This window comes from Euleptes europaea, chromosome 3 (assembly GCF_029931775.1).
Source record: "Euleptes europaea isolate rEulEur1 chromosome 3, rEulEur1.hap1, whole genome shotgun sequence".
Classification (NCBI taxonomy): Eukaryota; Metazoa; Chordata; class Lepidosauria; order Squamata; family Sphaerodactylidae; genus Euleptes; species Euleptes europaea.
In genome coordinates, this window is record NC_079314.1 from 122,945,509 (window position 1) to 122,966,226 (window position 20,718).

At 50.4% G+C, this 20,718-nt stretch overlaps 1 protein-coding gene and 1 non-coding gene across 2 annotated transcripts in view; both read right to left on the bottom strand.

Moving 5' to 3' along the window:
- Positions 1-812: 812 nt before the first annotated feature.
- The window catches only part of NCAPH2 (non-SMC condensin II complex subunit H2), a 33,119-nt gene continuing 13,213 nt past the window's right edge, over positions 813-20,718 (bottom strand). The window contains exons 8-20 of the mRNA XM_056846648.1: positions 19,440-19,535; positions 18,536-18,660; positions 18,356-18,427; positions 16,394-16,460; positions 16,002-16,109; positions 15,261-15,311; positions 14,120-14,190; positions 8,384-8,504; positions 6,986-7,057; positions 6,100-6,155; positions 4,635-4,736; positions 3,195-3,344; positions 813-950 (exon numbers count right to left, since the gene is read on the bottom strand). Of these exons, the coding sequence (XP_056702626.1) occupies positions 813-950; positions 3,195-3,344; positions 4,635-4,736; positions 6,100-6,155; positions 6,986-7,057; positions 8,384-8,504; positions 14,120-14,190; positions 15,261-15,311; positions 16,002-16,109; positions 16,394-16,460; positions 18,356-18,427; positions 18,536-18,660; positions 19,440-19,535 (1,229 nt within the window). The remainder of the gene's footprint in view (positions 951-3,194; positions 3,345-4,634; positions 4,737-6,099; positions 6,156-6,985; positions 7,058-8,383; positions 8,505-14,119; positions 14,191-15,260; positions 15,312-16,001; positions 16,110-16,393; positions 16,461-18,355; positions 18,428-18,535; positions 18,661-19,439; positions 19,536-20,718) is intronic.
- On the bottom strand, positions 20,380-20,452 carry TRNAK-UUU (transfer RNA lysine (anticodon UUU)). The gene has a single exon. It is a non-coding gene; the product is annotated as a tRNA-Lys (tRNA).

The following is a 20,718-nucleotide window of genomic DNA, read 5'->3' on the forward strand; positions in this document are numbered from 1 at the left end:
GCAGCATCAGCAAAGGGAATGAATGGAAAGGCACTGCTGATATAAAAAGGAAGCAAAGGGCTGCAGCTGCAGGAGCCAAATTCCTCCGTGGACACCATCGTGGGGCTCAGTGGAGACGTTAACAGGACACACGGATCCAGACTGACTTGGCAATTTCTTCCCTTTCTATTGCAGCATCTCCCCCTGGTCATGTCATTCCCCAGGGCCCCTAATCTTCCAGGACAGCATTTCACAGGGAGGAGGGAGGCAGGAAAGTCCCGTTCCTCTACTGGAAACTTTGGAGCCTGGCCCAATCTATCAGTGTAAACAAACCACGGTGCTAAAAGAAGGAAACCAACTGCATGCAAAGGCCAGTGTTTGGGGTGTCTGCTCTTCCTCAGCCTTCCTTTCCCGTCCTCGTTGCGGAACCGGCCCTGCGGCACTCCAGCTGGATGTCTGGTGCCACCAAGGGATGCGATGCTCGCCCTGCAGCCCTTCTGGCCAGAGGGTGCACAGCTGGAGTCCCTTACGCCTCCAGGGCCTGCATAAAGGCTAGACGCGGGGGGCGGGAGGGAGGCCGAATGTTGAACTGGACGTCCCATCCCCCCCAGGAGAAGGCTTGGCACCTCTGTGTGGGCCCAGAACGCCAAAGGGCAAGTCAGCGATGCACCAAAAATACAGTTTATTGCAGCCAAGCGAGCGCAAGGCGACAAGGAGCCATACTCCTCAGAGCAGTGGAGAGGAGGTAGCAGGGTGGAAGCAGGGGTGGGGTGGGGTGGGCTGTACAAAGAGAATTGATATAATTACATGGGGGTGGGGGTGGGAAGCCATCACTACTGGGCGAGGGAGGGGGCCGTGTAGGTCTGGAAGCGCTCGTGGGCCCTCTCCTGGGTCAGCAGGCGCACGGCCATGCTGTCCACCGCCTCCTCCAGGCCGGGCCGCTGGGAGACTTCCACGCTGTAGTCGTTGGCCTGAAGGAAGGGAGGAAACCACTCAAGGCTGGCCAAGTCCCCAGCGCTCGTTGGGGAGGGCTGTCATAGAATCACAGAGCTGGAAGGGGCCCTAGAGGCCATTTATTTATTGTCTTTATTTTTCAAATTTATAACCCACCCTCATCCCCAGCGAACCGGGCTCAGGGCGGGCAACACTTAGGAACATAAATAATATACCTCCTTAATATCGTAAACATTAAAACCATTAAAATCCTAATCAGATGGCCATAACTATACCTAGGTGCCACAGCAGATAAGTGTCAGCAGATCAGCCCCCCCACAGATTTCAAGAGTGGGGGCGGGATGGGGAGGCCGGTAAAGATGGATCTTCTTCTTCTTGCGGTTGTCCTCAGTTATACGCCTGGTGGAATAGCTCCGTTTTACAGGCCCTGCGGAACTCCTTAAGATCCTGCAGGGCCCTGATGTTACCAGGAAGACTATTCCACCAGGCCGGGGCCAGGGCCAAAAAACCCCTGGCCCTTGTTGAGGACAGCCGCACATTCTTTGGGCCAGGGACCACCAGTAAATTACTATTCATAGATCGTAAAGCTCTCTGGGGGGCATACCAGGAGAGGCGGTCCCGCAGGTACAATGGTCCCAAACCGTGTAAGGCTGTAAAGGTCAAAACCAGCATCTTGAACCTGATCCGATACTCCAGCTGGAGCCAGTGCAGTTGTTTTAACACTGGTGTTATATGATCCCGTGGCAAAGACCCCATGAGGAGCCTCGCCGCAGCGTTTTGCGCCAGCTGGAGCCGTCGGGTCAGTCTCAAGGGCAGCCCTACATAGAGCAAGTTACAGTAATCCAGTCTAGAGGTGACCGTCGCATGGATCTCTGTGGCTAGGTCGGGGCGGGAGAGGTGCCAACTGCTGGGCCCAGCGGAGATGGAAAAAGGCCGCCTTGACCACGGCTGTGACCTGAGCCTCCACAGATAAGGAGGCATCAAGGATCACAACCACACGCTTGACGGCAGGTGCAGATGTTAATTGCATGCTGTCAAGAGTTGGGAGCCGGCACCCCGCCCCAAGGCCGCCCCGGCAGAGCCAAAGGACCTTCGTCTTTGGTGGATTTAATTTCAGTAGGCTTTTCTTCAACCATCCAGCCATCTAGTCCAACCCCCCACTCCCACTCCTGCTTAATGCATGATCATCCTCGAGCATCTCTGGCAAGCGCTTGTGCAGCCTCTGCTTAAAGACTGGGGGTAGAAATAAAACAATATACCTTCGTTGAACAAAGTAACAAGGAAACAACAGCGGGATGGCTCATTTAACAACTTGGCTCTATTTGCCAATACTCATTCTCAACCAAGCACCACATTAGCAATTCAAGAAACAACAAAGGAGTGGAGCTCATACAACTTGTTAAAGCTACCAATAAAGGTTCATGTATGTAACTTGTTAAAGCTATAAACTCTCAATTAGCACTTCAAATACAGAAAAAAGAATGTGTGACAGGCTAATGCCGTGCTTGGTTGGTCTATTTGTGTATTGGCAAATAGAGCCAAGTTGTTAAATGAGCCATCGTGTTGTTCTTTCCTTTCTACTTAAAGACTGCCAGTGAGGGAGAGCACACCACCTCCCTAGGCAGCTGATTCCTCTGTTGATCAACTATTACTGTAAAAAAATTGTTCCTAATATCCAGCTGGTACCTTTCCGCCAGCAATTTAAACCCATTATTGCGAGTCCTCTGCTGCCAACAGGAACAGCTCCCTGCCCTCCTCTAAGTGACAAGCCCTTCGAGTACTTCAAGAGAGCAATCATGGCCCCCCTCAACCTCCTCGTCTCCAGACTAAACATTCCCAACTCCCTCCGCCTTTCCTCATAGGGCTCGGTCTCCAGGCCCCTGATCCTCCTCGTCGCTCTCCTCTGCACCCACTCGATTCTGTCCACATCCTTTTTGAAGTGGGGCCTCCAGAACAGCACACAATATTCCTGGTGTGGCCTGACCAATGCTGTGCACAGGGGGACTATGACATCTTGCGATTTGGATGTGATGCCTGTTGATGCACCCCAATATCGCATTAGCTTTTTTTGTCGCTGCGTCACACTGGCTGCTCATATTGAACGTACGGTCTACCCGCACCCCAAGATCCTGTTCACATACACACTGCTGCCCAGAGTGTGGACATCTAGCTGCAGTCAATGCAATACTCTGAGGGGACGCACCCGCTCCCCAGCTGGGCAGCCCGGCCTTCCCCTAGCCCTTCGCTGTGGTTATACTCACCAGCTGCAGGGAGGCCAGCAAGCATCGACACACCTCGAAGGCAGGCTCCCCCGCCACCAGGCTGGCAAAGGACCGCCACTCGCCCACCCGGCCCAAGCGGGACACCAAACGGTCCCCGTAGCTGTGGATGTCAAAAGCGCCCTGGGCTTCCTGCAGAGAGAGGGAAGCAAGGAGGGAGGCACGTTTCCCAGAAATTTTGAAGCCACAGAAAAAACAAGTTCCCCCCCCTCCACACACACACACAATTTTTTTCAGAATTTGTTTTTTTTGGGAAAATGGAAATAGATGCACTATTATTCCTTGGCTCCATCATCAACCAAAAGGGAGACGGCAGCCAAGAAATCAGAACGAGGTTGAGATTGGGAAGGGCAGCCATGAAGGAGCTAGAAAAGATTCTTAAGGGTAAGAATTTTCGCTGGCCACCAAGATTAGTTTAATTCATGCCATCATATTCCCTATCACTACGCATGGTTGTGAGAACTGGACAATGAAAAAAGCTAATAGGAAGTAGATTCCTTTGAAATGTGGTGTTGGAGGAGAGTGTTATGGATACCATGGACTGCCGGAAAAAAACACACATCAGTGGTCGAAGGCTTTCACGGTCAGAGTTCATCGGTTCTTGTAGGTTATCCGGGTTGTGTGCCCGTGGTCTTGGTATTTTCTTTCCTGACGTTTCGCCCACAGCTGTGGCAGGCATCTTCAGAGGAGTAACACTGAAGGACCACTCCTCTGTGTTCCTCCTTCAGTTTTACTCCTCTGAAGATGCCTGCCACAGCTGTGGGCGAAACATCAGGAAAGAAAATACCAAGACCACGGTCACACAACCAGAATAATCTACAAGAACACATCAGTGGGTTCTAGATCAAATCAAGCCTGAACTGACCCTAGAAGCTAAAATGAGGCTGTCGTATTTTGGTCACATTCTAAGAAGGCAAGAGTCACTGGAAAAGACAGTCATGCTAGGAAAAGCTGAGGGCAGCAGGAAAAGAGGAAGACCCAAGAGATGGATTGACTCAATAAAGGAAGCTACGGCCCTCAGTTTACAAGACCTGAGCAAGGCTGTCAAAGATAGGACGTTTTGGAGCACTTTCATTCATAGGGTCGCCATGAGTCGGAAGCGACTTGACGGCACATAACACACACACACGCACTACTTACTGTCCTATCAAACCCAAACTAATCTTACTGTTTATCAACATAAAATGCATCATTTATAGTTTACTTATCATGTAAAATTGCAATACTGGACATATTTATGGAATTTAAAAATCATAAATGCCTTTGCTTTGTCCAAGCAAAATTACAAATATACCCCATACATGAGAGAAAACTGCAGTCCTTGCCTCCTCGTTTTGAGGTCTGTGCTAGGAGGGGTGCCCCCTTGTGTCCAACACCCCTCCCTCCCTCCGATCCCACAACTTCGGTCCCGCCCCTCCTCACCTGCTCCTCCAGCTGCGGCCCCATCTTCTCCTCCCAGTCCCGGATGCGCTGCGACAGCATCGTCTCTCGAGCGTACTTTTGGGAGTGGGCGATGAAGAGCTCCTGGGGGAAGGCGCAGAGAAAGGGGACCCCTTAGGTTTTCGGGGAGCAAAGAAGTCAGATCCCCCCAAACACTCTCTCGCCACCCCAAAAGTACTGGAAGGGCTGTCATAGAGAGGATGGTACCGAGTTGTTTTCTGTTGCCCCAGAAGGTCGGACCAGAACCAACGGGTTGAAATTAAATCAAAAGAGTTTCCATCTAGACATTAGGAAGAACTGTCTAACAGTTAGAGCGGTTCCTCAGTGGAACAGGCATCCTCGGGATGTGGCAAGTACTCCTTCCCTGGAGGTTTTTAAGCAGAGGCTAGATAGCCATCTGTCAGCAATGCTGATTTTACGACCTTAGGCAGTTCATGAGAGGTAGTTCATGAGAGGGAGGCCATCTTGGCCATCTTCTGGGCATGGAGTAGGGGTCACTGGGTGTGTGTGGGGGGCAGTAGTTATGAAATTCCTGCATTGTGCAGGGGGTTAGACTAGATGACCCTGGTGGTCCCTTCGAACTCTATGATTCTATGACTTCGAAGATCCAAGGCGAGTCGACAGCCCAGAGCAACGCTCCTGCCCATCTGCGCACTCCAATTTTTCACTTAACTCCCGCCATTAAAATAAAGGCTGGATGGCGATCGTGAGGTGGGGACTAAGATTCAATTTATGAAGCAAAAGAGGGGCAACGGCGAACATCCAGCCAGCAAGGTCTGATTCCAGATGCTGCTTTCTACAAACCTGTTTTCCCCTATCATCTGATGTGCAGAGGTACATAAGGAGGGTTGATTTCATCAATCATGGTGAATAGCTGTAGATCAGGGGTGTCAAACATAAGGTCCGATCTGGCCCCTTGACAGATCTTATCCAGCCTGCAAGCCAGCAGAGGCAGTCACCCCCACTCTCAATCTGGGCTATCGAGGTATGGCCCGGCCCGACCAAGTGACATTCATGTCATATCCTGCCCTCGTAACAATTGAGTTCGACACCCCTGCTGTAGATAGACCATTGTGTTGTTGACTTTCAGAGCAACCTGCCCCAGACTGGGGTAGTTCTTAAAGTTATTATGTGGGGTGACCTGTGGCACACAACTTGGGGAGGGGTCATGGCTCAGTGGTAGAGCATCTGTTTGGCATGCAGAAGGCCCCAGGTTCAATCCCCGGCATCTCCAGTTAAAGGGACTAGGACAGTAGGTGATATGAAAGACCCCCTGCCTGAGACCCTGGAGAGCCGCTAATGGTCTGAGCAGACAATACGGGCTCTGATGGACTGAGGGTCTGATTAGGGATAAGGCAGCTTCATGTGTTATGACTTTGGCGGCTGTTTGTGTATGCCAGCTTGCCATATGGGAAAAGGAGCACATTACCAGGGGTGGGATACATACCACATTCTTCCGTACCAGCTCTTCATAGCTAAGGCAGTCGGGGGCTTCGTTGAGACCTGTAAGCAAATGCAGAAAGCGAAAGGCATCTTGGGACAGCGACACGGGTAGAGCCGTGAAGACAGATGGCGATTTGCCCAAAGCTGCAGAGACACAGAGGATTCCCATCCTGCATCCCATCCACTGGACCACACTGGCTCTCAAATAACTCCCTGGCAGCAGGAGCCGACGTGCCTACATGGGATGCTGCTCAGTCTCTGTGCTGGCACATGCCGTTTTGGACCAGAGGGGGTCACAGAGACCACAGTACTCTAGTACACCAGCTCCCAATATGCTTCCAGAGAAAATTCAAGGTGCTGGCAATGACTTTTAAACCTTATGTTGTTTGGGACCAACATACCTGAAGGACTGCCTACTCCCTTATGAACCCTTATGGGGAGGGGGTGTGGCTTAGTGGCAGAGCATCTGCTGGGCATGCAGAAAGTCCCAGGTTCAATCCCCAGTGGCATCTCCAGTTAAAGGGACTAGGCAAGTAGGGGATGTGAAAGAATTCTTCCTGAGACCCTGGAGAGCGGCTGCCAGTCTGAGTAGACCATACCGACTTGGATGGGCCCGGGGGGGGGGGGGTGTCTGATTCAGCTGAAGGCTGCTTCATGTGTGTTCGCCCAGCACTGTGGGCCACATATTTTGCCGGCCTGTTTTGGTGTTTTTCTTGCTGGTGCCTAGAAGCTGAAACCCCCCCAGGCCACCGCTCCTGACCCCCAACATGGCCAGCTGCTCAGCATGCAGGGAAGCTGCCCCACTTCCACCCTGGGCATTTGGTGGAGGCTGGCATGCTGCCTCCCGGCCTGCCACAAGGAGCCCTTGTTCTCCAGCAGGTGCCCAGTACCTATCACACCCTCTGGTGCCTGCTCCTCTGCAGCTCCTGGCAGGGGAATGTCATTGTGTTCCACAAAATCATCTGCAGACAGAGAAAAGAGGTTGGTCAAGGCAGAGGCCACAGAAGGAACCCTCTGAGGATATGTTTGAATACACGGACTGTATGTAAATTAAAGCTACCGCTCCAAGATTGCCAGGGAAATACAAAACTGAGATCCCCACCCCCCCATGAAAGTCCCTCTCGCATACCCATGCTTTCTTCAAACGCAGTCTATACCTTGCCCACCTGAGAAGAGCTACAGACTCATCTGCCAAGGGAGGTACCAGTCAGTTCTGCCCCAGTGGTTCTTCTTTCTTTGCCTTATTTGAACACCAGAAGAATCCTGGTGGGTCAGATAGGTGTATCCTATTTGACTCTTCATTTAGTTCTATACCTCATAGTGGGACTGGGTTTGTTGTTTCCTTGTACATCTAGGTAATTAATATTTCATAGTAAGTTATAGGTTATTTATGCCAGGTAGGTAGATAGGTAGGTAGGTAGGTAGATCGATAAGAGTTGGCTTTTATATGCCAACTTACTCTACCACTTAAGGGAGACTCAAACCAGCTTACAATCACCTTCCGCTCCCTTCCCTACAACAGACACCCTGTGAGGTAGGTGGGGCTGAGAGAGATGTGACTAGCCCAAGTTCACCCAGCTGGCTTCGTGTGTGTGTGTGTGTGTAAAGTGCCTTCAAGTCGCAGCCGACTTATGGCGACCCCTTTTGGGGTTTTCATGGCAAGAGACTAACAGAGGTGGTTTGCCAGTGCCTTCCTCTGCACAGCAACCCTGGTATTCCTTGGTGGTCTCCCATCCAAATACTAACCAGGGCTGACCCTACTTAGCTTCTGAGATCTGATGAGATCAGGCTAGCCTGGGCCATCCAGGTCAGGGTGGCTTCGTGTATAGGAGCGGGGAAACAAATCCAGTTCTCCAGATTAGCCTCCGTCGCTTATGTGGAGGAGTGGGGAATCAAATCCGGTTCTCCAGATCAGATTCCACCACTGCAAACCACCACTCTTAACCACTACACCACGCTGGCGATATAGATAAACGTCTAGGCTTACAACTGAGGGCAGCCATACGTTTAGCCCCCAACTGGCTTATGGGGGCTCACTGCCTGGCCAGGTTTTTCTAGTGTTCGCTATTCATTAGTATTGAATGCCCCTTGCTTATTAATTATATGGAGTACAGAATTTTTATGAGGTTTTAAGGGTATGTTTTAATTGATATTTTTATTATGCATTGTTGTAGCCCGGCTTGCTGGGAATGAGGGCGAGCTATAAATATGAGGAATGAATAAATAAAACAAATAAATAAAATTGCTCTGGGCCTTGGCTAAGGATCCGGCCAACGCGGAGGAAGTACCTTCTCCTCCATCATCGACGACGTTGTCCAGGACGCCCTCCTCTCGCTCCTCCTCAGGAGGGTCCGGCTCCTCCTCCTCAAGGGGCAGCTCCTGGTGCACCGGGGCAGGCAGCGACCCTTGCTGGAGGGGGAGGGAAACAGTCAGGCCCCCTCTGCCATCACCCTGGATGAAAGCCTCCCGCTTTCTGTACACAGACGAGATTTCTAACATGCTGTCCATGCGGCCTACGACACGTTATGCACTTTACTAAAACGCTGCTGCGAAAGCACTCTAGTGGCCACAGCCAGCGTGTAGTACTTAGAGCGCTGTCAGAGTAGGATCTTGGAGACCCGGGTTCAAATCCCCAGTCTGGTATGGAAGTTTGCTAGGTCACCCTGGGCCACTGGCACACTCTCAGCCCAAGAAGAAGAGTTGGTTTTTATACCCTGCTCTACCTTTAAGGAGTCTCAACATGGCTAACAATCGCCTTCACTTCCCCTCCCCACAACAGACACCTTCTGAGGTAGGTGGGGCTGAGAGAGTTTGGAGAACAGAGACTGGCTCAAGGTCACCCAGCAGACTTCATGGGGAGGAGCGGGGAATTGAACCCAGTTCTCTAGATTAGAGTCCGCTGCTCCTCACCACGACACCACGCTGGCTACCTCACAAAGCAGAGCTTCTGAACACTTTCGGAGTCAGCCCCACATAAAGCAACACTGCAACAGTCCAGAGCTCACATGACACCTAGGCCATGAATAGGGTTGCCAGCTCCGGGTTGGGAAATACCTGGAGATTTTGGGGGTAGAGCCTGAGGGGGTGGGGTTGGAGAGCGGAAGAAGAAGAGTTGGTTTTTTATATGCTGACTTTCTCTACCACTTAAGGGAGAATCAAACCAGCTTACAATCACCTTCCCTTCCTCTCCCTACAACAGACTGTGAGGTAGGTGAGGCTGAGTTTGGAGAGAACTGAGACTGGCTCAAGGTCACCCAGCAGGATTCATGTGGAGGAGCGGGGAATCAAACCCAGTTCACCAGATTAGCCTCTGCTGGTCATGTAGAAAAGTGGGGAATCAAACCCAGTTCACCAGATCAGACTCCACCGCTCCCAACCACTGCTCTTAACCACTACACCATGGTGGCTTCAATGTCATAGAGTCCACATTCCAAAGTGGCCATTTCTCCAGGTGAACTAATTTCTGTCGCCTGGAGATCAGTCGAATAGTGGGAGATCTCCAGCCACTACCTGGAGGTTGGCAACCCTAGCCATGAAGCTGCTCCTTCGGGTGGAGAGCAGCATAAGAACATAAGAAAGGCCCTGCTAGATCAGACCAAGGTCCATCAAGTCCAGCAGTCTGTTCACACAGTGGCCAACTGTCAGATAGGCTCTCTGCCGGCCCCGGATATGAAACAAGATGGTTCCCCTCACGGACAAAATGGAGTTTTTTTGCACTCCTTCCCCCCCCCCCCGTTTGCACCTGGTCCCCTGCCCAAGAATTGCATCTCAATGATACCGGGTCCCGCAAGACAATGCCGGGAGCCTGGAAAGATCAGCCAGTTATCGCACGCGTTTATTTCCTGTATGTGTTGTCTTAAGTCTTTACCGGGAGTTAACTTCTGTATTGTTTCTTTGTTTCCCTAACCTAATCAGCCCCATTGTATTTACCCTATATATGTACCAATATTTCCCCATGTCTGTATTCTAGCCTTATGTTTCTATGATCTGCTGAACTCGCTGTCTTGCTGAAATAAAACTTTTAACTCGCTGCACCGTCTGGAGGAAAGTCTTTATTACCAGGAACGCAACAGGTTGCTAAGACCTGACACCAACCAGGTGCCTCTAGGAAACCCGCTAACAAGATGAGTGCAGCAGCACCATCCTGCCTGTGTTCCACCACACCCAAAATAATAGGACTGCTCCTCTGATCCTGGAGAGAATAGGTATGCAGCATGACTAGTATCCATTCTAACTAATAGCCATGAATACCCTTTTCCTCCATGAATATGTCCACTCCCCTCTTAAAGCCCTCCAAGCTGGCAGCCATCACCACATCCTGGGGCAGGGAGTTCCACAATTTAACTATGCGTTGTGTGAAAAAATACTTCCTTTTATCTGTTTTGAATCTCTCACCCTCCAGCTTTAGCAGATGACCCCATGTTCTAGTATTATGAGAGAGGGAGAAAAACGTCTCCCTGTCCACTCTCTCCAAACCATGCATAATTTTACAGACCTCTATCATGTCTCCCCTCAGCCGCCTTCTTTCCAAGCTAAACAGCCCTAAGCGTCTTAACCGCTCCCCATAGGACAGTTGCTCTAGTCCAGGGGTCTGCAAACTGCGGCTCCCAAGCCGCATGCGGCTCTTTGGCCCGTTGAGTGTGGCTCTCCGAACTTGGTTCGGAGCCCCTGCTCTCGCGCCCGCTCACGCCGGTAGCCAGGCTGCGGAGCCGGCACGCCTGAGAGAGAGCGAGAGAGAGCAGGCGAGTGGGAGCGCTATCTCTCCCCCCCCTGCCATGGAGAATGGCCAGGTCCCCCTTTCCCTTGCCCTCAATGGTTGGGAGGCTAAAGCCTCCCCTCCCCTCTAGCCGCTCGATTGCTGGGCGGGCGACTCGGCGGTTCCTGCCCCCCCCCCGCCCATCAGCTGTTGGGCGGGGCGGGCTTCCTTTGGTAGACCTGGCCTCCGGCTGAGTCCCATTGGGACTCCATGTCTACCCACTGGCTTTCTTGGAGGTAGACCTGGACTCCGAGGAGGGGAAAAAGTCCCCTTCAGAGGCCAGGTCTACCAATTGGCTTCTATGGGCCTCCGGAGGCCAGGTCTATTGCCAAGAAATCCCATGGGTAGACCTGGCCTCCCAATGGGACTCAGCCGGAGGCCAGCTCTACCAGTAGGCTTTCATGGCGGTAGACCAGGCCTCCAGACAGGGAGGGGGAAATGGCAGACACTTACAATTTAATTTTTATCAATAATTAAGATCACTATTAAGTATGATATCAAGTTTTATTCAGTGTACCTATAGTTTAATTAAGACTTAAAACTTTAATTAAAGTTTATTAAGTTAATAAACAGTGTACCTACCTATATAGTTTAAGAAATTTGGCTCTCTAAAGAAATCTCAATCATTGTACTGTGATATTTGGCTCTTTTGACTAATGAGTTTGCCGACCTCTGCTCTAGTCCCCTAATCATTTTGGTTGCTCTTTTCTGCCCCTTCTCAGGCTCTATAATATCCTTTTTTAGGTGTGGTGACCAGAACGGTACGCAGTATTCCAAATGTGGTCTCACCATAGATTTGTACAAGGGCAGTATGATATCAGCAGTTTTATTCTCTATTCCTTGTCTAATTATAGCCAGCATGGAATTTGCCTTTTTGACAGCAGCCGCACACTGGGTTGACATCTTCATTGAGCTATCCACTACCACCCCAAGATCCCTTTCTTGGTCTGTTGCTGCCAGCACAGATCCCATCAGTGTATATGTGAAGTTGGGATGTTTTGCCCCAATATGCATCACTTTACACTTACTCACATTGAATCTCATTTGCCATTTTAATGCCCATTCTTCCAGTATGCAGAGATCCTTCTGGAGCTCTTCACAGTCCGATTTTGTTTTAACCACCCTAAATAATTTGGTGTCATCTGCAAACTTGGCTACTTCACTGTTTAACCCCAACTCCAGGTCATTGATGAACAGGTTGAAAAGCACCGGTCCCAACACAGATCCCTGAGGCACCCCACTGCTCACATCCCACCATTGTGAGAACTGACCATTGATTCCTACTCTCTGCTTCCTATTTTTCAGCCAGCTCTCAATCCATAAGAGGACTTGTCCTCTTATCCCGTGACTATGAAGTTTGCTTAGCAGTCTTTGGTGGGGGACTTTGTCAAAAGCTTTTTGGAAATCCAAATACACAATATCCACAGGCTCATTCCTGTCCACATGCTTACTGAGGCTTTCAAAAAACTCTAATAGGTTAGTGAGACAGGACCTACCCTTACAGAAGCCATGTTGGGTTTTGCCCAGCAGACCTTGCCCTTCTATATGCTTGACAATTCTATCTTTAATAATGCTTTCCACTAATTTACCCGGAACAGACGTTAAGCTAACTGGCCTGTAATTTCCTGGGTCCCCCGTGGAACCTTTTGTATAAATGGGTGTTACACTGGCCTCTAGTACAGAGGCTGATCGAAGGGACATATCACATATCTTTGTTAGAAGTTCAGCAATCTCCATTTGAGTTCTTGAAGAACTCTAGGATGAATACCGTGTGGTCCCTGTGACTTGTTAGTTTGCAGTTTGTCTAGACGTTCTAGGACTTCTTGCCTTGTTACCACTATTTGCCTCAGTTCCTCATTTTCCCCTCTCCAAAATCTCTGTTCAGGAGAAGGAATCTGCCCTGTATCTTCAACAGTGAAGACAGATGAGAAGAATCCATTTAGTTTTTCAGCAATCGCTTTATCCTCCCTTAGAGTTCTTATACTCCCATTGTCATCCAATGGTCCAACCGCTTCCCTAGCTGGTTTCCTACTCCTAATATACTTAAAGAATTTCTTATTGTTTGTTTTGATGTGTTTAGCAATATGCCCCTCAAAATCTTTTTTTTCCATCTCTAATTATCTGCTTGCATTTCCTTTGTGCAAGTTTGTGTTTGCTTCTGTTCGCCTCGTTTGGGCAAACCTTCCAGCCTCTGAAGGAAGACTTTTTTTCTCTAATTGCTTCCTTCACCTTACTTGTTAGCCATGGTGGTGACCTCTTGGACATTACTAGCTTTCCTGACCTGCAGTATACAAGCTAGCTGAGCCTCTAGTAATGTGGACTTGAGTAACCCTCAAGCCATTTCCAGAGATTTAACCCTCCTAACTGTTCCTTCAACTTTCTCTTTACCAGTTTTCTCATTTTAGAGAAGTTCCCTCTTTTAAAGTCAAAGGTAATTGTGTGAGATTTCCCAGTCACTTTCCCACTTGCATATAAATTAAATTTGATGCCACTGTGATCACTATTACCAACTGGCTCGACTACATCCACATCCCGCACTAAGTCACTGGCAGCACCACAGAGTATTAAATCCAGGATTGTCTCTGGTTGGGTCTATGACCAACTGTTCAAGGGCACAGTCATTTAGGATGTCTAAAATTTTTATATCTTTGGCTTGACTGGAGCATACATTTATCCAATCAATATGAGGGAAGTTGAAGTCTCCCATTATTACTACTTCATTACCTTTACATGCTTCCCTAATTTCATTCTCCATCTCAAGATCACCTTGAGCCATTTGGTCAGGGGGCCGATAGAACATTCCCAGTACTAAATCTCCTTTGGGGCCCGGAATTGTCACCCATAAAGATTCTGTGGACGAGTCTGCCCTTTTTATGGCCAACTTATTAGACACTATGCCTTTCTTGATATTAGCCTCATCCAGGACAGCCAGGATTTAATTATTAGCCTCACCCAGGACAGCCCGGCTCCTTTATCTGTGATTTTCAATATTAACAACTACCAGCATCTCACCATCTCATTCAACCTGGTGTCTGACGAAGGGAGCTTTGACTCTCTAAAGTGTGACTGGACTCGAATCCAGCTCTTCTACTGTAGGCCGACATGGCTCCCCACTAAAACTACCCTCCAGCTTGGCCTTCAGTGACCCTCAAGATAAAGAGGATGCCCAGAAGCTGTGCCCAGGCCTTGGCTCCGTTAGCCCCCTTCTCCCAAGCGCACCACCATTTCTCACCTGAGCTACACAACCTCCCCTCCCCACCACCTTTACCATTCGCTTCTGCAACTTCCTTTGGGCAGCCAGGCGTTCTTTCACATGTTTCCAGTAGAGGATTTCCAGATCTGCTCAGAAACAGAAAAATAAATAAAATAAAAGGCTGCATTCTGACTCCTCCCGATCTCCACGGCTCTTTTGTTGTACCCAACATCTCTCCGTGCGGTGGCTGACCTTTTGTTGATGTTAAACACAGGAGCAGCATTCTTCATGGGCCAGAATCTCTGGGCACAGGCCACTCCAGCTGAGCATGAACAGGTTCATAGAATCATAGAGTTGGATAATCTAGTCCAACCCCCTGAACGATGCAGAAAATTCACAACCACCTCCCCCACACACACACCCAGTGACCCCTACTCCATGCCCAGAAGATGGCCAAGATGCCCTCCTTCTCATGATCTGCCTAAGGTCATAGAATCAGCATTGCTGAAAGATAGCCATCTAGCCCCTTCTTAAAAACCTCCAGGGAAGGAGAGCTTACCACCTCCCGAGGAAGGCTGTGCCACTGAGGAACCGCTCAGACGGTTAGAAATTTCTTCCTGTCTAGACAGAAACTCTTTTGATCTAATTTCAACCCGTTGGTTTTGGTCCAATCTTCTGGGGCAACAGAAAACAACTTGGCACCCTCCTCTCTATGACAGCCCTTCAAGTACTTGAAGACGGTTATCATGTCCCCTCTCAGTCTTCTCCTCTTCAGGAGAAACATACAGGGCTCCTTCAACCTTTCCTCGTAGGTTGAAATGGGGGTGGTGGTGGAAAGTGCCATCACGTTGCAACTGACCTGCAGTGACCCCATACGGTGTTTTCAAGGCAAGAAATGAACAGAGGTGGTTTGCTACTGCCTGCCTCTGTGTACCGTCCCCATGACTCCGTGGTCTCCCATCCAAGTACTAACCAGGGCCGACCCTGCTTAGCTTCCAAGATCTGACAAGATCAGGCTAGCCTGGCCCAGCCAGGGCAGGTAGTTGTGAATTCCCTGCGTTGTGCTGGGGGTTGGACTAGATGAGCCTGGTGGTCCCTTCCAACTCTGCTTCTAAGCAGTCAAAAGTCAGACTAGAAGAGAGGCAGCCAGCCAATGTCGCCCACCCCAAGGGCATGAGTGCCCATGCCCCTGCCCCCATCAGCCTCATTCACTTACCCGAAAACGTTGGGCCTTTCTTGCTCTTCTGGCTGCCAGCTCTGTCGTGCTCTGTGGCGGAAGAGGAGGAGAAGAGGAGGAGGAGAAGAGTTGGCTTTTATATGCCGACTTTCTCTACCACTTAAGGAAGAATCAAACCGGCTTACAATTGCCGTCGCTTCCCCTCCCCACAACAGACATCCTGTGAGATAGGTGGGGTTGAGAGAGCTCATAGAGACCTGTGACTAGCCCAAGGTCACCCAGCTGGCTTCATGTGCAGGAGTGGGGAAAAAATCCAGTTCACCAGATTAGCCTCCGCCGCTCATGTGGAGGAGCAGAGCATCAAACCCGGTTCTCCAGAGTCCACCGCTCCAAACCACCGCTCTTAACCACTACACCACACTGGATCTCAAGATTGAGGGGATACCCACAGCAGAGGCCTTCTTGGCTTAGAGTCCCCACCTTACCCCCCCCCCCCCCATCCCCAGACATCTTGCTGTCTCCTTCTAAGACCCAAGGATCCATGAGGATTGAAGGAGCTTCCTTTCCAGGAGCAGCCGATGCTGCTTGACAAGACGGGTTCTTGAAAGTCTTCCTGGGGACCCTAGTGAGAAGCCCCCTCAAGCCCTTTCACCCCAAGACCGCTGGAATAGCCGAGCCGATTCCTGCGCTGGCAAGGCTGGATCTCACCCAGCCATCCGCCCCCTTCCCCGGCTCTGTGACTGGTGCTTTGGGAGGAGGGCCAGGAGCCACGGCACTCACCTGTGGCCAAGAACCACTTGGTGAATTCCTGCCGCTTGCTGGACGTCCTCCTCTTCCGCTTGGAGCCTGGCAGGTCGTTCAGGCTTCGGGGCACTGTGAGCGGCTTGCCTGGAGAGAGGGAGGTGGCCAGTTCACAACACTCATCCTCGTGTCCGCCCTCGCCACCCTTTCAATAGGCTTGACAATTCTTTTTTCTTTCATCACCCTCTGGGGACTCAGGAAGGATTCCTGCAACGCACAGGTGATCCTTGGTTCCTTGCTCTGATGAAGTATCATGGACTGCCAATACTTCAGACAGGTAGTTGCAAATTTCCTGCCTTGTGCAGGCGGTTGGACTAGATGACCCCAGTGGTCCCTTCCAACTCTATGATTCTATGCCTCCCTCGAAATACCTTTCTTCAGGGGCTTGTCACATGAGGAACTGAATGGGTCCAGGCTGCGCCAGGGGTCCAGCATCTCCTGGAAAAGGAAGAGAGGCACCATCAGGGCTCTGATGTAAGGTCTGGACTGGCAAGGAGCAGAGACACCTTTGCCACGCCCAAGACAAGACTGAGCAGCCAGAACAACAAAATGAAAAGTCAAATCACGATGCCCAAACCTACTTAAAAGTAAAGGTAGTCTCCTGTGCAAGCACTGGATCATTACTGAACCATGGGGTGACGTCACATCACAACGTTTGCTAGGTAGACTGTGTTTATGGGGTGGTTTGCCATTGCCTTCCCCAGTCATCTACATTGCCTTCCCCAGTCGCCTACCTAGCAAGCTAGGTACTCATTTTACCGACCTCAGAAGGATGGAAGGCTGAGTCAACCTTGAGCCGGCTACCTGAAACCGACTTCCATTGGGATTGAACTCAGGTCGTGAGCAGAGCTTTTGACTGCACTACTGCAGCTTACCACTCCGCACCATGCCTTCTTATCAAAATAGAAAAGGTGAAAATATACCTTTTCTCTCTGCCAGTTTCTCTCCATGCACCACAGTAAGGCCAGCACATAGAGCAGCAGAGAGAACAGTTTTCAAATGCTGAAGCGCAAGGAACATAAACAAAGTGGGCCTTGGCACGTATATGAAAGGATGGCCTATGCTGAATTAAGCCAAAGGCCAATAGTGGCCAACAGAAGCTGGCAGGCAGAGTAGCCCTTCTCAATTTGTCCTCAGTATGTGGAAAGATAGATGAGAGCCAGCGTGGTGTAGTGGTGAAGGTGTCGGACTAGGATGTGGGAAACACAGGTTCAAATCCCCACTCTGCCATGGAAACCTGCTGGGTGACCTTGGGCCGGTCACACACTCTCATCCTCGACCCTGGCAAGTATTTGGATGGGAGACCTCCAAGGATTACTAGGGGCATGACGCAGAGGCAGGCAATGGCAAATCACCTCTGAACCTCTCTTTCCTTGAAAACCCTACAGGGACGCAATAAGTCAGCCGTGACTTGATGGCAAAAAACAAATGTGGAAAGATATAGACTGCCCCTGAACAGGAAGGTTCTACTAACACGGCTAATAGATGCTAGTTGTTTTTCCCTCCAGAAAAATATATCCAGCTCCTTCTCAATATCATCTGGGCTGGCGGCCATCAATGTAACTGCCCAGTGTGAGAAGACATCCTTTGTATATCCCAAACCTAGTGCTGGAGAAGATGGACCCCAGTTCTGACACAGCAGGGCTTTTCTTTTGTTATTCAGTTCCCACTACTGTGGAAGGTAGGATGGGACCAAAACAAGAGCAGGGCAGAGGATCCTCAGATGCTGAGCGAACACAGCATCTCTGACTCTCTAGCAAAGTGTCTAATTCACTCTTCTCTACTTAAGGACAGATGGACTCACATTCTAGATGCATTTGAAGAAGTGAGCTGTGGCTCACGAAAGCTCACACCCTGCCAGAAAGTTTGTTAGTCTTTAAAGTGCTGCTGGACTCTGGCTCTTTTCTGCTTCTCTAGAAAAGAACATTCAGTCTTTTAATTCCTTCATCTCTTCTCAGAAACTGAGAAGCAGCGGCTAGGTTTGCCCTGACTAAGAGCAGAAGCCCCCATTTCGAATCAGGGGACCACACTGTTCAGGCCAGTGTGTGACAAGGAGGATCATATTCTAGCCAAAGCTCAACAGACTCCATGAGCCATGGGGAGGGGGGGAGAAAGAGGGGGGGAAGGGGACAGAGAGAGAGAGACAGAGACAGAACGAACGCAGGCATTCCTTGTCAAAAGAATAGCTTGAGTCGAGTCCAGTAGCACCTTAGAGACCACAAGATTTTGGGGGTATAAGTTTTCAAGAGTCAAACCTCCCTTCCTCAGACACCCTCTGAAACTTGTCAAAAGGTCTGATGCTTCTCTGGTGTGGGGAGTGCACCCCCCCTTACCTTTATTTGAGCATTGTTCTCTGGGACAGGAGGTCTCTCCCGCAACGTGTATCCTTTCTGCTGGGGGATACCCTGCAAGAGAGGAGAGCAGGGCTGTCAGATTTCCTGCACAGGAGAGCGTCAGAATCTCCACCGGGAACAAAGAACTTAAGTTGCATCTTGCATCCTTGCCCCAAATACCGCTTGATGCAGATTGTGCAGGGCAGCCGTCGCAGGAGCCTCTGGGCCTCCATCTGAGATGTCCAGCAAGAAGTCGCCACCACCTCCGCCGTCGTCGTCACCACATGCGGATCCCACTGCTTCTGCTTTTGGGGGGGGGGGGCAGAGAGCAAAAATACTGTCCAGCCTTGCAGCCACCAACTTGCGGAGGGGCGGGCAGGTGGTTAACTCGTGCACACTTAAGAACATCAGAAAGGCCCTGCTGAATCAGACCCAGGCCCATCGAGTCTAGCAGACTGTTCACACAGCGGCCAACCAGGTGCCTCCAGGAAGCCCACAAACAAGGCGACTGCAGCAGCATTAGCCTGCCTGGGTCCCACAGCACCTACTATAACAGGCATGCTCCTGTGATCCTGGAGAGAATAGGTATGCATCATGACTAGTATCCATTTTGACTAGTATCCATGAACATGTCCACTCCCCTCTTAAAGCCTTCCAAGTTGGCAGCCATCACATCCTGGGGCAGGGAGTTCCACAACTGAACTAGGCATTGTGTGAAGAAATAGTTCCTTTTCTTTGTTTTGAATCTCTCACCCTCCAGCTTCAGCAGATGACCCCGCATTCTGGTATTATGAAAGAGGGAGAAAAGCTTCTCCCTGTCCACGCTCTCCACACCATGCATAATTTTATAGACAGTGGAGTCAGCTACCTAGGGTGGTGGTGAGCTCCCCCTCACTGGCAGTCTTTAAGCAGAGGCTGGACAACTCTATGATTCTATGTACATATATTGATGTAATTTCCAACAATTGCATTTATAGGTAACTATTGCATAGATTTCAATCATTTCTATTCCCCCCCACTTCAAAACCTCTGGAAATTTTACATCTCTGTGTGGCCCGCTCCCCACATTGCAGCCACAACTCACCTCCTTCCCCAGAGAAGTTCAGGGCAAGAACAGGCATCTCACACACGCTGGCCTCCATAGGGACCCCACCAGGTGCAGGGGCAAGGCGCTGGGCTCCTGCAGCAGAGAACAAGAGGGGAGTGAGAGGCATGCAAGATACACACACACACATTCCCACGGCTGTGTTACCGCTGATCCATGCAGCAAGTCTGGAGCTCCCCCTGAGCTCTTAGGCCTGACTCATCAACGTGAGCAGGGAGGTGGAACAGAAGGCCCTTGTAGGCAAAGGGGTCGGTTCTGCGGGCCCAGCAATCAGAAGAAACGCCGCACGCCGCAAGGAGATTGCCAGTCACCATGGATGGATGAACCACCATTTCATCGGTGGGAAGTGCCATCAAGTCACAGCCGACTTGTGGTGACCTCTCATAGGGTTTTCAAGAGACATACAGAGGGGCTGAGCAACCCAGGACTTCCTTGGTGGCCTCCCATCCAAGGACTAACCACGGCTGTCCTCGCTTAGCTTCCAAGATCTGATGAGATCTGGCTAGTTTGGGCCATCAAGGTCAGGACAAAAAAACATCATAAGAACATAAGGAAAGCCCTGCTGGATCAGACCCAGGCCCATCAAGTCCAGCAGTCTGTTCACACAGTGGCCAACCAGGTGCCTCCAGGAAACCCCCAAGCAAGACGACTGCAGCAACATTGTCCTGCCTGCATTCCACTGTACCTCATATAATAGGCATGCTCCTGTGATCCTGGAGAGAATAGGTATGCATCATGACCAGTATCCATTTTGACGAGTAGCCATGGATAGCCCTCTCCTCCAGGAACATGTCCACTGCTCTCTTAAATCCTTCCAAGTTGGCAGCTATCACTACTTCCTGGGGCAGGGAGTTCCACAATTTAACTATGTGTTGTGTGAAGAAAGACTTCCTTTTATCTGTTTTGAATCTCTCATTGCCACCCAGACAGGGGCTTGAACCCTGGGCCATCAGATTAAAGGTCTGATGGTCTACCGACTGAGCTGCCTGGACTCTACTATTTCACTGCCAGACAGCAAAAGCATGGTGAGCATGCCAACTCCCCAGGCTTTGCCAAGTGTCCAGAGTCTGCCTGCCTTCCTGCCTGGAGCTAAGGACTGTGAGGTGCGGACTTTGGGAACAGCCTGGCATGTTGAGGGAACGCTGTGCAGAGGTCAGCTGAAGCATGACCCTCTTGAGGAGTCCTTTTCTACCCGCTCCAGGTTGGGGAGTATGGACACATGAACACATGAAGTTGCCTGATTCTGACTCAAGACCCT